Source organism: Amblyomma americanum, chromosome 11 (assembly GCF_052857255.1).
Source record: "Amblyomma americanum isolate KBUSLIRL-KWMA chromosome 11, ASM5285725v1, whole genome shotgun sequence".
NCBI lineage: Eukaryota > Metazoa > Arthropoda > Arachnida > Ixodida > Ixodidae > Amblyomma > Amblyomma americanum.
The window spans coordinates 31500470-31515735 of NC_135507.1; the positions used below are offsets into that span (position 1 = coordinate 31500470).

Sequence of the window (15266 nt, forward strand, 5' to 3'; positions counted from 1 at the left end):
GTTCGCACTATTCTGGTGCTCCCCTAATTATTACCTAAATCCCGTAAACAGCTGTGACAGTTCCATTTCCCACCTTTTTTGACCAAACTTGCTCGCGCTTTCACGACGTTCGTTCCTGCATCCTGTCATGGTTATTGTGCTAAACAAGGCCCGAGATTCGAACGCGACTTTTCGCGATCTTTCGTTCAGTTCCTTTTATTTTTGTTTGCTACTCGGCGGTAGTGAAAAATGATATTTTTCCTTTTTTTTTTCACATTCCTCAGCTAGCGTAGCTCTGCGCACCACCACATCAGGCACTTATGTTGCGTACTGTTCAAGCTACTTCGCGTTCTTATTGGCAAGAGATGCAGTGGTGATACCCGATTTCACTTCAATGATGGGGCCACTGCTAAAGTAGGCTTTACTTATGTAAACCGATGTTTGCTGCAAGCAGGGCGGCGGCCAAGAACGCTAAAAAAAAAAAACACCCAAAGGCTGTGGCGCCATCTATATAGCTAGCCAAGCGGCTTTATCTCCTTTTGTGCTCACTCGGTCGGTAAAAGTGAAGCCCTGATTTGCATTAAAGTCTACAATTTTTTGTACAGCCATATAACAAAATTTTTGAATTTCTGTTCACAAACAACGATAAGCTACAAATGTTAAGCGGGAATGCTACATTAATCGCGCTCGCCGCGCCGACTTGCTACATTCTACGCAAGCACAAGATTTGCATCAAGCGCTGCGAGCGCGAACGTCTCTCAAATAGCGCACCAGGTCGCGCCAGCGGCGCCTTTTTGCCCGGCTGTTTCCCGTCAACTTCCCTCCGGCATAGATTTTCGGCGAGAGTCGGCGCGTAGTCGGCGGCGCCGGCGGAGCGGCTCGGAAGGGCGTGACGTCACACGCGGCGGCGTTTCTTACCCATCCCAGCATGCCAAGCACACTGAATGTCCGCCATACTGTGCCAGTGGCTGAACGACGGTCACGGAGTTGGCCTGCTGGGTCGCTGCGAAGTTTTTGTTGTACGGCCTGATGCAGTGCTCGCCTCTCGAAATTAAGGATAAGTTGTTGAAAGCATTAGACGAGGACAACAATGTAAGCCTCGCACGTTTCATCCCCTTTTTTTTTTGTCGGGAAGCCGCGGGTATGTGTAGCGTCGCTCTGGCAGAGCCCTGGAAAGCCTGGCCAAAACGCAAGCGTAACCTGCGGGCAGCCTAAACACGGCAGCCCTTTACACGAGCGTTAGGCTTAGATTCGATTCCGTGCCGTCACCGCCGCGGTAGCGGTCGGCGCGCCGGCTGCGGTGCACCGTGCGTCGTCCCGTTTGGCGTTGTCCCCGCCGAGGCGGAGCGGCGCATCGCAGCTCGGCATCGCCGACGCGCCGGCACTCCGTCGATGCCGTTCTCGTCGGACCCTTGGAAACGTCACAAGTCATGCGCCGTAGGTGCAGTCCGTGGCGGGTTTTACAACTAAACGCTCTCCTCCTGGGTGCACGGCGGGTCTAAGCCTAACGTCGTTCATTCCGACCGCCGATCGGCTCGTGGACGCTTTGTTGGCAGTGGAGCAGCCGGGGCTCTGCGCGCCGCGGCCGTTTTGACGGCGCGCCGGCAGGCCATTCTTTGCGCACGTTGGGGTCGTGGTCAGTTTGCACCTGATGGTCTGGCGGCGCGTTTCAGTATGCATGCGTCTGTCACGTTCGTTCGGCTTCTTTTGGGGGGGCATGCTGCTGGCGAATTTCCTCATAGCACATGGTCGAACAGTGTCAGGCCTGGGACGCGCCCGCCTGATGACCGCCTCACTGCACTGGCGATGTTGCTTCCTGTACTGTGATTAGCATGGCCCCCGTAACAGATTGCCGCGTTGCGTCCACTGCCGGCTTTCGTTAGCCGTCATCGTCTCCGCTTGCTAGATTGCTCGTACGACGAACGCAGTGCTCTGCGAATGTGCGTCGCTGAGGTGGCTGCGTGCGCGTGGTAGCCGTGCGAATGAATTCACGCGTGTGCGCAATACCTTGCCGTCCTTACTTCAGCAGCGCGTTTGTTATTCCTTTTAACGTGGAGGGCAGTCGTTAACTGGGACGCTTTCTCACCTGCACGAAAGAGTGGCCGTGAAAGTTGGCGATACTCTTCTCATATTTCGTTGCTTTCTCCACGTCGTGGCGGAGCACAAATTCTAGAAATGAGTGTGAACACTTTCTCTCTTATTCCGAGTCATGCTTTGCGCACGCACGCTTCTCGCGTAGTATTTATTACGTCTTTATATGGCCACGTGAAAAAGCATTGTAGTTTTACATGGTGTGTTGCATGTGAGGTTAAAGAAACGAAAACGTGCACGAGGCACGAGACCACAATATTGGCCTCTTTGTTGCTAACCAGCCTCACTGCGGTCAGGTGTTAACGTTGTCAGCAGCACGGCTGCAGAGCTTTTTACAACTGTGTGCGCTCGTGGAACGCTCCCTGCAAACCTACATGCTACAGTTGTCTCCTCCTGTGTGATAAAGGTCGTTGCCTGCATGTTTAAAAAGGGTTTGTCATTTGGAATTCCTGTCAAGGTTTTCTTGGTCTAGCTGCGTTCGTAGAGTTCAAAATGTGTCAGGCAAAGAAAGTCCGTTCTTGATAGCCTTTCACGAGACCCTACTCTTTTTGGGTCACTCTTATGCACCTTGGTAACTTTTGTGCATGCTGGTTTTCTGAAGGAGCTCTACTGGAAGGTGTGGTCATACAGAGTTGCAGCAGGCTTTCCGGCTGCCCATTGCATACACTCTCAATGCTGTGGTCCGGATGGTTAGATTTCGGAATGCATGAAATTCAGTGCGTAACGTCTGTCCAGAAACAGGGTTCGTTCAGAACATGGTTTTCTGAAGTTCCTTTGTAAAGGCACCTTTGCACCTAAGCAGCTCTACCCACGCACAAATTGTGCGTGAGATACATTATTCCAGCATAGGCTTTGCTTGGAAGGGTTTACCATAAGTGCGGCAGGTTCCTTGGACCAGGGAAAGCACATTGGGTGTGCACTGTCCAGAACCTGCAGGTGATTTGTGCATGTCTTTCAGGGAAAGTTTTTATCACTAGCTTTCCAATTTTTTGGTAGAACTTAGTGGCTAGCTTGGGAAGCAGTCATTTAACACAGGTAAAACACGGTCATTTAACACGGGCTGCTTGGTTGCCTGTCGGGCTGATTGATGCATATGTAGTCTGCATTCTTGTAAGCGTCTCTGACTTGGCACTCCTTTGTATTGTCTATATTGCACATGCAGCCAATGTAGCACAGTTCAATGTGAATTCATGGATCAACACTGATGTGCCTCTGTTAGCGCAGTGCGATTATGCTGTGCTTGCCGCTGTTTATTCTGTACCGCACTTTGCGTATGTATGCGGCACTAGAAGAGAGAGCATTTCATAGTGACCGTGCATACAGTGTTGTAGGCACTGAATGGGGCAGAACAAATTGGTGATCAAAGAGATTCTCAAGTTACATATGGCTGAGAAAGGCACCAAAATTGTTAGGCCTAGGTGATTCACTCAAAAGCATTTACTTCCTTCGCCATTTAAAGGCATTGAATGCATTAGCCATGAATGTGTTATTGATATACATTGTAATCATAGTGAGATCAAACTGCCACTTTTCTCTTCTTACTTGTGGAATCAAATTGTACGACAACTGTACAGAATGAATGCGACACAGTTGGGAGGCATTGAAAAATGCTAAATAAGAGCAGCATCAGTTTGTAATTGCGAAAACCATAGAGGTCTGTTTTGTGTGGCAGCGTTTCCATCAGTTTCAGCACAATGCATGCCGTTTCCGCAGCCATGGTTACGAAAATGCAGGTTGTTTTTGCTGTCGATCACCAATGCTAGAACAAGCAAGCTCCCAAGATTGAAGCATCGAGGGTAAAGCTGCTTTGCTTTGAGAAACACTGCTGACAGGCCTCTCGGTTTTTGCCTTTTGTTACAGGAACAATGTTTCTCTTAAGTTGCTGACTTTGCATTTCACAGAAACTTTTTTTTTTTTTACCGGGCACATTTTCAGGCCTTGAGGCATTGCAGCCTCTGGTGTTCCAAAATGCTGCTGCTTTGGAGTGTCATTGCCTCTGGGAAATAGAAATATAGACAAACATGGGTTAGAGCTTGACAATCGGGCAGTTAATTAGTGGTTAATAGCTCCGGGCTCATTAGCGTTGTTGATCTTGTTTGGCATATAAGTGCAAGACACATTTCATGTGTGCACTGTCGACAAGTGGGCATATAAATTGGCAGTGTCGGAGTTACTGCTGAATGGTTTTAGACATCAGCCAGCTTTAAGATGGATTGTTTGGAGATTTAAAATAGCCAGGGAATAGGCTGGGGGGTTTAACACGGAGAACATATGCCATACGAATGAGGCAGTGCCTTTGGTGTGCTGAATGTCACCCCCTTCATCATGACGGATAGGGCTGAAGTAGTCTCTCATGGTGGTTGAGGTTGCAGGTTGTGCACTGTTAAATGGTGAACAGCAATTATCTGTGTAATTGAGGGTTGGTTGTTGCGAAGCAGTACTCTCAAACCCTTTTGAAGCATGCATGAATTGATATGGGGAGTGTTGGGTGCCAGAGAATTCAGGCCTGGCATCATTTACCTTGCTTTGCAGGCCGCTGGCCTCTGCTTCTATTCATCTGAAACTCCAGTTTCTTACAATTTGATTTAGTAGGCTGTTCATTGGCTGCATCAAAGGCACTTGGCCTTTCGAACATGTCTGCAAGAGATGCTGTCACCTCACGTGCAGTGATGGGAATGCTGTGCACACGGGAGTGGTTATATGAAATGATGACAACACATGCACTCAAGCACAGTTTGAACAACCAGCGGGAGCCAAAGCAAATGATAGGTTGGCTGCAACTGCTAGTGGTTGAATGGGGGCGGCAGACACATTTCGACCCATTTTGTTTTCGCACTTTTTTGCGAGGCATTGATCAGTATTCCGCAAGTTTCATGTTTTGGCCTTGCCTGCATAGCTGGTACTACAGCCATTGTTAGCCAAATGCCAAAGCAATGCCACTCCCGGTCGTCCATGGACCATGTCTGCTTGGTGGTCCTTTTTTCCATCATTGATGCTCTATTTTGGCTTTTACTTTTTCTGCGGCATTCCAGTCCTTGTATTTTCCTTTATGCTGCTTCACAGCCATGCCCTTGCACTTCCTTGTGTGCTGTTGGTCATTGCTCGTGGCCGTCGGATTCTGAGCATTTTTATACTGCCTCCAGGTTCCACTGAGCTGCTTACTCTTGCATTTCGTTGTCTTGTTGAGCATCATGCTCCTGTCTTCAAATTTCGGCTACCGCCTTGGTCTGTGCCGTAGGTTTCCTGCATCTGTGTGCAAAAGGCAGTGTTGCCATTTCCTCTACGTAGCACGCAAGATACTCCCAAATGACCATGCAGTCGTCCCACTCCTTATTGCCGCAGCTGGGCTTGGGCGAGTTCGTGACGTGCTCCTTACGCATATCTCTCCGTGGGTTTTCTTTGTTTTTATTTTTGTCTCCTTGATAGTTTCTGGTTGCATTTTTTTAATGTTTGAGCATCAAAGACAAAGCGTGTTGACTGGGAACTGCATGTATTAAGGCTTTTACATCTAATAGGCTCAGGCTGGAAAGGCATGGTAGCGACAACCATCCGAAAGATGTTGAAAAAGAAGGGGGGTGTAATCACGTAATCATGTAATGCTGCAGGTGCGTGCTGGCCAAGTTCTGTTTTATCGCATCCATATGTTAGTGGTAGTTCCTGTCTTTGTTTTTGCATGCTGTGCTCTGCATATTGTATAATGTGAGATGTTTTGGTCTCTCTGGTTTCTGCACTACAACGGCTACGAAACCTGCTCCAGTCCTAATTTTCCTCTGCTGTAATGCATGCTCCCAATTGCTTGCGGCCATCCCCATCGCTGTTTGTGGTACCACAAAGCAGCATGTGATCTGTTGATGGGGTTACTTGCCTTGCAATCATGTTGTAACGAATCTCTAACCATGCCCGTCTTTTGTGGTGGGATGGGAGCTGGCACATATAAAAGCTGTGCGCCCACTGGCTTGGTCTAAAGAAATACGAACTATTTGTCCTTTGGAATTATGCTGCAAGCATCAATCACCATATGCTCTTGCAGTCCTTTTGCGGGCTCTGTCTAGGCAGCTATGCTGGCTCCAGTCCTGGCTACAAACAGTTAAGCTGCGTTAGTGACTGAGACCCAGTTGCCTTAAATAGTGAATTCCGCTTGAGCTTTGGGAATAGTGCCAAAATTTGTCTGGTAAAGCAAATAACTGGTTAAAAACACATGAATGCTGCAGGTGGGATTTGCTTCTGCAGGGTGCCAGCCGCGCATGTGGAGTGGCAGACATGCACTTGAAGCCGCAGATTTTGCCAATCAGCAGCGTAGATTGGGCATGCATGCTATTGGTTTGCTTTGGCGTGGGAGATGGCAAAGGAGGAGAGATAGCATGTATAGAACAGTCGCGTGAAAGGTGGATTTTCCCCGATGGTGCATTTGGTAGCTGCTGTCAAAGCACTAAAGTGTCGCCAGTCAAGTCAAGGATTGATGGTTTAATGGGTAGAACAGTCACGTAAAAGGTGGTTTTTCCCCGATGGTGCATTTGGTAGCTGCTCTCAAAGCACTAAAGTGTCGCCAGTCTAGTCAAGGATTGATGGTTTAATGGGACACTGGGGAAAGCTCCATCCATTTTATATTTCTTAGTCAAAATTCATTGCGTGGCTCTTTGTGGTGATATTGTTTACCTGGCACCGAAAGGTGCATCTCTTGCGAAGAAAATTGGGGTTTTCAACTGGAACATTTTTTTTTTTAAAACTCGCCACAGTTTGGAAATGAGGCGGTGCAGCCTGGCCTCGGGGATCAGGGTAGAAAGAACTGGCTTGACATACCGCAGTTTGGTTATGAAAACTCTCCATTTTCGCTGAAAGTTGCCGCTTTGTCATTAGAATGCTGCGAGTCGTGTAGTATACAGGCCCGCTTTAGTTGATCATCAGTGTTCCTTTAAGCAAGCACACAGTTTGTTCTCTACTTAATTACTGATTGTTACTTTTTCTTTCTTTGTCTTTGTGTTGTCTGACCAGGCAATGGTTCGTTGATGCAGGTGGTCGACATGGCTGCTGTCATCGAGGTCATCAGCTTGCTGGAGCGCACACCCATCACCAAGGACACACTGGAGCGCACCCGTCTGGGCAAGTATATCAACGAGCTGCGCAAACGCACCACCAACGAGCCCCTGGCCCGGCGGGCCAAGGAGTTGGTGAAGAGCTGGCGCCGGCTGCTGCCCTGCGACCAGACCCCCAATGGGGGTGGGCCGCCTGTCGTCGGGCCAGGTCCCGGTCCGGGCATTGGGCCGGGGCCGGGGCCGGGCCTCCCACGCCGCTCCCCGAGTTGCTCCAGTGTGTCCAACAGTCCTGTGCCACCGTCGCTGCTGGCCGCGGCCGCGGCCGTGACCACGGCGGGTGCCGGCCCCGGCCTGGGTCCCCGACGCAACGGCGGCTTCAAGCCAGTCAGCCCTGCGTGCTGCCCCTCGGCACCCTGTTCGCCGGGCTCACCTTTGGCCCACCCACACCCTCGCAGCCCCCCACCATTAGAACCTGTCGCCAAGAACAACGTGGCCAACAAGCGACTCAGGAAATCTGCTGCTGATGCACCAGGTGAGAGCAACATTTGCTGTGCTCTGGTTTACCACTGGTTCCAGAGGCTTTCGCGTTCTCTATACACTGTCTGCGTGGACTTCGTTCGGGTGGAGCCTAAACACACAGCTAGTGTGGCGGTGAGATTCTTGGCAACACCAGATGGATTGTACAAGCAGCGCCTCTCAGGAAAGCTCCGTATTTCCCGATGTCAACATTTGCCTGAATAATACTTGAATTTCCTGAGCTCACCAAACCTAGCAATGTAGTGCTCGCAGAGCTAGGCATGGTGACACTCCGCCATGGGTACCAACACCCCTTTCATGTGTCAGCGTGCTTTGCACTTGTGCCGTGGACTTGGATACAACAGAAGAGCCACAACTTTCAGATGGCTTTGTAAGCCTGAGTGCCAGCCAGCTCCACATTGTCATCTGATTTGCCACTGCCCTTCTTCGGCACGATTGTGTGCAACGTGTCAACTGGCTGTGCCCACCCAGCTGTGCCTTCTTCGCCTGGTTGTGAAGTCCTGTGCAAGCTGCACAGTTCAAGCCACCCTGGCATGCATCCCCTCGTCACATCCCTTTTTTGTGTGGTGTGGTGTCAACACCGGTGTCGACTGTTGGGCTTGAGTCTCTGCATTGCCAGCATACTATGAAGATGATGCACTGCACCAAGTCGTGCTTCAGGCCTTCCTGCTGCTTGACTCCCAGTTTGGCTGCCATTCTCCTTGACACGCTGTCTTGTTGCCTTCGTCACGTGATAAGCAATTTGAATATGATCTCCTCACAGTGTTAACAAGCACCTTTAGTGTTCGCCACATTCACACAACTGCCTATTTTTCGGCTGTAAAAGGCATGGTGAGATGACTTCACTGTGTGCTGAAGACCGTCTTCATTGCTCGCAGTGCTCACACTTCATGAATCAACTACCTGGTGCTCGTCCTGCTCAGTGTTCGCTCAGTGATCATGGAGGGCCTGGAGGCACTGGTGCTGAGGGTGTCGACTAAACCCACCGAATTTTTCATCCTGTCTGTTGAATCCAACTTGTTGCCTCTTGAGTACTGTAAAAACTGGAATATAGGTCAGATCAGAATATAGGTCACCCCCCCCCCCTTTCCTGACTTTGGATTTCTAAAAATAAAAAAAATCATTCAATGGCAAAATTCTCGAAAGGCACCCCCACCTTGAAACAAATGCGACTCAGCCGGCTGCAGTGTGGTGATACTATTTGCATTTGATGATGGTGATTGTAGATTTTTATGGCGCAAGGGCATCTGTAGCCAAAGAGCGCCATGGCACAAGGTATTCTCGATTTCTCAAGGTGGGGTCAAAGACCCATTTCCCAAGCATTTCACCCTAAATAAGCCGAGCACCAGAGCAGGGGAAAGCTTGTACCCGTTGTATCACCGGTGGGTACCCGGCGGCACTGGGGATCGAACCCCGCACCTCCCGCATGCGAGGCGGATGCTCAACCACTTGGCCTCCGCTGCGGTTCATTTGCATTTAAATGGTACTCATAGGTACAGTGCATGTCACAAGGGCACGAAGTATGTGAGCGTTACTCGGGAGTCATCAGAACTCGAGATGTCAAGTGCTTCACGCTGCCTACGTCCCGCAGAGCATCGTCCTCTGTGCCATCCAGCGCGTTGCTGATTCTGCATTTCACACCATCTCTTCAGGCAGTTTTTGGCAGACAGAAGTACACCGCCGTAGAGCATAAATCCGCGCACCTATGATGGAGCCTTTGCATCCAGAGGTACACGCTACCTCCGCGGCTTCATGCTGATCCCTCTGAAGGCACGGGCAGTGACCTTGCACCCGGATGAACTCTGCAACCTAGGCTTCCATTTCGTGATACTCTGCAGTCCATCCACGGAATGAGGTTTTCTTTTGGTTGTTGCATGTCGTGATGCACTGCTTCTGGCTCCGCCAGTATCGACTGCTTTTTCCCGATGCTCCAAATTTGCGGTGTGCCGCGAGGTTGCTATGCTCTTCCGCATATTCTATGGCGTTTTTCATGAAAGCTATAGTGAATTGCGGTGTCGGGTGCAGGGCAGATGGGGTGGACATTATGGTGTTGTCGGACGCACTTGCCTCCGCTCACTGCTTCTTGGGGGTTCCCACTGTCTGTTTTCGCGACAGTTGTTGCCCCGTGAAACACTGTTCTCGCTTCACGCAGCGCGGGGCGTGCATTGCGGCGCATTTGCGGCGTGACCCTTGGCCACATCACACAGTCTGGTACTAGTGGCCATGACGAAGGCGTGATTCTGGCTCAGAAACAAGCTGATCGTATCACTTGCGAACTCAACGTTAAAAACAGTGAAGTTCTGGGGCCAGTTTTCTTCAGCAATTTTTTTTATTATTGTTGTTACTTTCTCTAAAACTTAACAAATTTTTTGGACTGTTCGAGTATTTGGACCATTTCCGAGGTCCCACCGACCGAGTCAGAAAAATCTGTCAATGACTGTATAGGGACAGAAATTGTGTCCCAATGCGTGGACTGAACGAGTCACTGCAGGCGACGGTTCCAGCTAAGAAATATCTGAAGTGATGAAAGCACTGAACTCTTTTTCATTCCGCTAAAGTAAAAGTACCGCCGGACAGTGGTGTTTGTGACATCACAGATGCCAGGTTGCCCATTAAAATCGTCCCATTTAAGGTCATGAAACACTTGATATGGCTGCAATCTTTTATTTCCATACACTGTTCTTCTGTTTCTTTTTATTCTGCAGCCCTTCCTGCATAGGTTATTGCATTGGCGCATAGCATTTTGTTTTTTTAAAAAAACGTGGTTAAAAGTTGGAACACATACATTGGTCTTGCTGCCAGTAAGTTTTTCAGTGCCAGGTGGCAACCTTGTTTTTGAGAGTTCTGTTTGTGGCACTGCCACGGGGGGTGAAAGCGCCGAGAGGGTGCAGTACTAATTCTCCGCAGTGCCATTATGCTGCTGCCGAGAACACCTGCACAAAAAAGAGAAAATTTACAGCTTATCACTTAAGCAAGGGTATAAGTCTGTTTAAAGACAGTATTTTTGTATTTCTAAGCACCGTGATGTCAAATGCTGCTGGAATGTGTTCTGTAGGTTTCTCTCTCACAGTGATGGGAACCGTCAAAGTGCCAGTTATTATCGCATGATAATGAGTAGGTCATCTGGAGGCGTTAACCACAACGGCTGCCACCACGATGAGCCATCATGCGGGAAGGGTGTGCATGGGAGCAGGGCCGCTGTTTTTGCTCAGGTGTCAGTTTGTAATGCCGCGGTACTTCACTGTTCCAGCAGATGGCGCAAAGAAGGCAGCCTGGTCCCCCCCAAACGGTGTGCACCCCTGGGACCCAATCCCAAGCGGCAACTCGGCCTTTGAGAGCGTGCGCAACCGGGTGGCCACCATCAGCCAAGCGACGACGTCCCCGCGGCTTCCCAAGGTCAAGACGACCCAGCAGCTCATAGCTGAGCTGAAAGCCAAGAGTGGCCTCAGTCTAGACGGCACCGCAGCTGCAGCAGCTGCAGCAGCGGCGGCGGCAGCGGCGGCTGCCGCGGCTGCAGCAACACCTCCACCCAGCTCTTCCTCACGGCCAAAGCGCACCGGAAACTACAGCCTTCTGGGCACCGACGATGAGACAAGTCGCACCAAGTCTGAGCTGATGGATCGCTTTCTCCAGTCCTCGTCGTCGGTTCCCAATGGACCTGCCGTGCCTGCTTCCTCCTCCGCAACGCCTGCCACCACCGGTGGCGCGCCGGGTGAAGTGGCGGCCATCTTGAGTGCTCTCCCCGAGATTGGCCCGGAGGTGGACTTGGAGGAGGAGGAAACGCCCACAGTGCCGCTAGAAGTGACCCCCGAGGTGGAAGAACGCTTTGCCACCCAGGAGTGGGAGTTTGTCAACGGAGTGTACAACCACGAGGGCCAGTGGAAGGCTTGGCACGAAGTGACCACGGGGCGCTCGTACGCGGGGGACATCCTTCACATGTTGCCTTATGTAAATATAGACTGGTGACCCGAGGGAGGGTATAGGAGGCGCTTCTTTGGCCTGTGATCTACATGGTGGGGTGCGTGCGTCATGCACGCCTCTCCCCTTTTTTTTAGTCATGAACTGTGCGTGTATGGACAAGTGCTTCACCGTCTATCGTTGGGGTGGAGAGTAAATCTGCTTTTCCCTAGTTTAATTTTTTTTTTTGTGGCACCCTCTTGGGTGATAGACTAAGTTACTGTTGTTGAATGTAAAGAAAAAAAAGTTATTCAATGTCACAATTCCATAATATATTGGGTGTAAACTGCCAGCAGAGGTCATGCTGGCGCATGCCTTTACTTTTTTTTTTCCTCTCCCTGCAGTGTTTGAGTCGTGCTAGCAGGTGACCCATCATCATGCTTTGAAAAATTTTAGTGCCCGCTTTTGGTTCCCTTGCAGAGTGTGTTTTTTGATGTTGGAAAAAGAAGTGCACACAGGTTGTCAGTGGTTGTCAAGTGCCATTAGCAAGCAGTGCCATGGGGGGTTCTGTGGCCCCTGTGGCCTCTCTGGTCTCAGGCGGGGAAAGAAGAACGTGCGTCAAAAAGGGCTGCCATTGTGTGGACATTGGGTGGGGGCGTCACCAGTTGCTTGTTGGGGAGCCGCCCCAGGGCCCGACGACCGCCAATCAAGAGCCACGTGCCAGCAGCATTCATCCAACAACGCCAGGGGAACAAGTGCCTCACATGTTTGGTGGCTCTTGACCTTGCCGGCATGTGTGCTTGGTTGCAAGGTGCAAAGGGAGTCTGTGCAAACACATCAGAACTGCTCTTGCGAGGCAGTGTTTTGTAGTTATTCCTGTCAAGAAAAAAAAAAGTGTGAGAAGTTTGGGAGCTGACCCAGGCTGAGAGTTTTCCTAGGAAATAAACTGCCATGTGCTCATGGTCATGTTCGTAGTGGCTCGGAAAGTCTTCCCTGCTCTGTGGCAGGCACGGCCCTCGTGAAGGTGGCAGTGTGCACCGCACGTCTTCGCCTGCTGCAAGCTATCTGCCTTGTACTTCGTGGAGGCGTAGGGTTTGCATGAAACTGACGGCTTACTTTAGTGAACTGTTAATCTTGTGCAGCACCAGTACATTACAAAATGCAATTCGTTTAGCCGTTGAACAACTAGGGAGGCGAAACAAAATAAGCTGTACGAACACAAAGTATACAAAAACCACTGCGCACCAGGCAGACCACCAGATTGCAAATGTTCTGGGCACAGCGCAGCGTAAACTTTTGGAGTGTACTGCATTGTTGCATTGTTGTGTTGCATTGTCTAAGCCCTGCTGTCCTTCGTAGAGCAGACATGGTAACTGATGCTGTTTGGTTTTCAAGCACTCAAGTTTATTTTAGAAAGTTTTCAATTTTATTGCACAGCTTGTGGAGAGGTAAAAAGCATATTGCAAAACGCAGCAACACCAACGTGCTTTGTGATGGTGCACGTTAAACCCAGGCGCTTGAAATTAATCTGGGGCCCTTTACTAAGGTGTCTCGTAGCCTGTGTACAGTTGTGCAGTGTTAAACCTGACTTAACATACCACACTATATTGCACACTGCAAAAAAAAGCTTTACAAGATGAGGTGGGAGTAGTCCCATATAGTACATTTCTCATAGATTTAGTTGCACTGATGGTCTGGTTTACAAATGGCTTCGTCATCTTGTATCGAACTTGCTTTAATGACTGCAATAGTTTTTAATAGTGGGGTCAATTTGTTTCTACAGTCGCTGCCGACACCAACTTTCTTTGACCATTGTCAGGACACATTGCAATGTTTTGTTTCATTGCCACGTTTGCGGTAATGCATTCACCGCATGCTATCAGTGTAGTGATAAAGGCTGAAAGGTGAATTCGTTTCTAGACCACAAGTTGGAGCAAAAAAAATTGAAATTCTGGTCAGTATTGGATGTTGGTGGTTGAAATTAATCCGGAGTCCTCCACTATGGCATGTAGTTTTAGGACGTTAACTCCCCACATACCAATACCATACTATACTATCACCGTGCCTTAAAGAGTTGCGCTTGCTGTGCTATGTTCCAACTGTGCATGCATAGCTGGGCCGTGTGGAGGTAGAATAACACTCGGAAAAAGCCAGTATTGCTCAGGTCTTGGAGGTGTTAGCGAGCAGGGAGTGTTTTAACAGCTTTCTTGGCAGGCTACCTTTCTGGTGCATAAATGAGGCTACCTCTCAGTTCACCAAACAAGTTGCATGTTTTTTTTTTTTTTTTAACATGCACTGAAAGCTGGCAGTTTGGTTTCAAGGCATGACCTTGAGTATTCCCCAGTGAGCGAGATGCAGGAGTTTTGACTACGTGCTACAAATGGTCTTCTTGCGTAAACAGTCTTTTCATTATGCAAGCAGGGTTGGTCATTGTGACCTCGTGCATGTCTCAACACTCGCCACAACTGTTTAACTCCGCAGTTTTGTTGCTTGCAATACGTATACCCGCAGAAACTGCACTGCCTCAATGATGTTCTTAACACGCGGCCATTTTAGGCAGTCCAGTGGTATCTGATGAGTTTGATCCTTGGTCGCTGCATAACAAGTGCAGGTGTTTTTTTCTTTTAATTGCTTGAGGAGGCAAACCTTGTACAGTCGTGCCTTGATAATACGATTCCCGTTAATATGGATGTCTCTAATTGCGGACATTTTTTGTGAGGACCAAACGTGTTCAATGTATTTGCACATCATTAATATGGAAACTCGCTGTCTAGATAGTGAACAGGGTGAAAATGCATGGAGCCCATTGGGACCCATATAGTTTTGTCCTGTTTCTAGGGACAGGGATGAGAACAAAATCACGACCACCTCTGCCAGACGTTCCGCCCCTTGTATTTCGAGTGCAGAACACTAGCGAGAGGCAGTGCGAAAGTGCAGATGCCGTAGTAATGGCCGTAGTACGGCAACCAGTGTTCATATTAACGAGGCACGACTGTATCTCCATTTTCAAGGTCCAGTATCCCTAGTAGGCTACGGCCTAATAGCGCAGAACTGCCCCTGCATACAGCAAGTATAAGACTCAAACCCCTGTTCTTGCGGCAACCCACTAATCTTTCTGGCTTGCCAGTGTCCTTGGTCCAGAATGGAGGTAGTTCTTGTTGGCAAGTAAGCCCGGCTTTATCAGGGCACAGACACTTCTTTGCTCTTGTCGAGACTAAATTGTATTACAGTAATTCCCAGTTACTCCTGTCATATTTCCAGGTGTTTGTATTACCAAGTGGCTGTTACCATTTGCTGGACTGATACAAAACAAGTTCTAGGGGTGTGAAAATATTGAAGGCGCCCGTGTGCTGTGCGATGTCAGTGCACGTTAAAGATCCCCAGGTGGTCGAAATTATTTCGGAGCCCTCCACTACGGCACCTCCCTCTTTCTTCTTTCACTCCCTCCTTTATCCCTTCCCTTATGGCGCGGTTCAGGTGTCCAACAATATATGAGACTGATACTGCGCTATTTCCTTTCCCCCAAAAAACCAATTATTATTATTGAAATACGAATATGCAGAAGAAAATGACTTCGAATATTGGAAATCGAATATCTGTTCAGTATAATAAATGGGGAAAGATAAATAGGCAAACATTATCCTTTATTTCTTCAAAATAGTCCACGGTCTTTGTAACCAAAATTGAGCAAAACTAAACTGACTCAGCACTGCACAAAAAAAAAGCTTA

At 49.1% G+C, this 15266-nt stretch overlaps 1 protein-coding gene across 4 annotated transcripts; it reads left to right on the forward strand.

The window, feature by feature from the left end:
• Positions 1 to 820: 820 nt before the first annotated feature.
• On the forward strand, positions 821 to 15266 carry LOC144111198 (uncharacterized). 4 transcript variants are annotated; one of them, XM_077644388.1, is made up of 3 exons: positions 821 to 1071; positions 7083 to 7635; positions 10894 to 15266. In XM_077644388.1, the coding sequence occupies exons 1-3, from the start codon at positions 1009 to 1011 to the stop codon at positions 11604 to 11606; spliced, it is 1329 nt and encodes a 442-aa protein (XP_077500514.1). In that variant the 5' UTR covers positions 821 to 1008; the 3' UTR covers positions 11607 to 15266. The 4 variants fall into 4 exon arrangements, with proteins under 4 accessions (XP_077500514.1, XP_077500517.1, XP_077500513.1 ...); XM_077644391.1 differs by having other exon boundaries at positions 821 to 6504; positions 6612 to 7635; positions 10894 to 12511; XM_077644387.1 differs by having other exon boundaries at positions 864 to 1071; positions 10891 to 12511.

Coding starts and splice junctions, on each gene's coding strand:
- LOC144111198 (XM_077644387.1), top strand. CDS start 1,009: ATGCAGTGCTCGCCTCTCGAAATTAAGGATAAGTTGTTGAAAGCATTA. Junction 1,072..7,082: donor CATTAGACGAGGACAACAAT/GTAAGCCTCGCA, acceptor TCGTTGATGCAG/GTGGTCGACATGGCTGCTGT. Junction 7,636..10,890: donor ATCTGCTGCTGATGCACCAG/GTGAGAGCAACA, acceptor TCACTGTTCCAG/CAGATGGCGCAAAGAAGGCA.